This window comes from Austrofundulus limnaeus, unplaced genomic scaffold (genome assembly GCF_001266775.1).
Source record: "Austrofundulus limnaeus strain Quisiro unplaced genomic scaffold, Austrofundulus_limnaeus-1.0 Scaffold1519, whole genome shotgun sequence".
Classification (NCBI taxonomy): Eukaryota; Metazoa; Chordata; class Actinopteri; order Cyprinodontiformes; family Rivulidae; genus Austrofundulus; species Austrofundulus limnaeus.
In genome coordinates this window covers 31,809-33,417 of record NW_013953921.1, presented here as the reverse complement: position 1 = coordinate 33,417, position 1,609 = coordinate 31,809, and the positions used below count along the sequence as shown (strand labels likewise).

Below are 1,609 nucleotides of genomic sequence, written 5' to 3'. Positions count from 1 at the left end.
TACTTATTCTTATTTTTTTCTGTCTTTTTAGTCTTCCTCTTTTCTTTCTCTTTTTTTCTTATTTTATTCTTTTCCTCCTTGATCTTCCTCCTCCTCTTCTCTTACTCTTCTCAGAGTAGAACTGGGAAGTCACTCTTCAAATCCTGATTAGATTCTGTTTGTAAACATTTATCAAACGACTTTATTTGAATGAGGCTCAGCAGACTTGTTGACCTGACTTCTTCTCTGACTCCACACCTGTCGCCCTCAGGGGTCTTTGAGTCGCTACCTGAGCCTCCAGACCAACGACTGGGTCAGCAGCTGCCGCCTGGCTCACTCCGTCACCCGGGGCCTGGCGTACCTGCACACGGAGCTCTACAAAGGAGGTAAACCAGGAAACACAGACCTTACTTGTGTATCAAGGCTCTGAGATCAGTGATCTTCAGATCAGGACTTTGAGTCTCACACGTTGGTCTTTTCCTTTTGCTAAATGTAACAAAAAACAGAATGGTGGACTCTGAATTGGTTGAAAGCCTCAGAACTTGTACCTCACTTGGCCACAACAGTTTTTCACCTACCATTATCTATGATGGACACGTCTCCCCCAACACAACTGCTCACCCTCTCTTGAAGGTCATGACATGTCATGAAATAATAAATGTCTTTATGTGTTGTAACATTACCAATTTACTGCCGCAGGTGAAGACGCCATAGTGAATCATCACCTGAACCCGCCCCAGACCCCCAGGAGAGTTTAGACAGTAGGGATGGGTGATCATTGACCGACATTAGTCCATCAACTGCAATTGACAATATATTTCACACACAGCGTTATTTAACTGCGTATGTTAACTGTCTTTGGGCAAAAACTAAACCGTCCTGGATTAGGCTACCTTTTTTTTTTTTTTGAACGATTATTTTTTTCCCACAAGCTCCAGCTTTAAAAACATTACTTGTTGGGGCAATGAAGACATGTTAAGCATTAACCAAGTGTCTGTTCCTGGGGTGATAAAATGATCTGTAGCTATAAATTTCAGCTTGGATTAGGATTTTTGTCCTCCTTTGCGTTGCCAAAAGGGGACCTGGTAGTACCATCGTTCTTGTGAGCTGGATAACTTGAACAATAAGGGAGGTATAGACTTCAATTTTGGTGCTTGGCTGCATGTAGGCATAAGAAAGGTCCCTATCAACAAATGGGTTGCCACTAGGGCTGCACCGATTAGTTGAAATAATCGATGACGTCGATTATGTAAATTTGTCGACTCAGATTTTTTATTATCGATTCMCTGTATTACATAACCACCACGTGAATGTTCATGCAATTCCAATTACATAACCACCACGTGAATGTTCATGCAATTCCATTTCAGTACCTACAGTAAATGCATCATTGTGACCGTATTGGCACAAGAGTGGTGAGTTTTCCATGCTTGTCATGAACGCAGCATCACGAGCATAATGACGTCAGCAGCCGCTGCTTCAGTTCAGTCTGAAGCTTGAAAACAAGCCTCGCAGCTCCTGGAGTAAAATTTACCGAACAGACCACCTCTGAATTATCTGGTGGATTAATTATCTTGTGAACATGACGTTCACTTGCTCAAAGTAAATAAAGTACCACCACTTTCTTTAT

At 42.1% G+C, this 1,609-nt stretch overlaps 1 protein-coding gene across 3 annotated transcripts in view; it reads left to right on the top strand.

Annotated features, from left to right (window-relative positions):
* bmpr2b (bone morphogenetic protein receptor, type II b (serine/threonine kinase)) overlaps positions 1 to 1,609 on the top strand; it is a 24,701-nt gene that overhangs the window by 14,290 nt on the left and 8,802 nt on the right. For all 3 annotated transcript variants that reach the window (XM_014032717.1, XM_014032716.1, XM_014032718.1), the window contains exon 7: positions 251 to 365. In XM_014032717.1, coding sequence (XP_013888171.1) covers positions 251 to 365 — 115 coding nt within the window. The remainder of the gene's footprint in view (positions 1 to 250; positions 366 to 1,609) is intronic.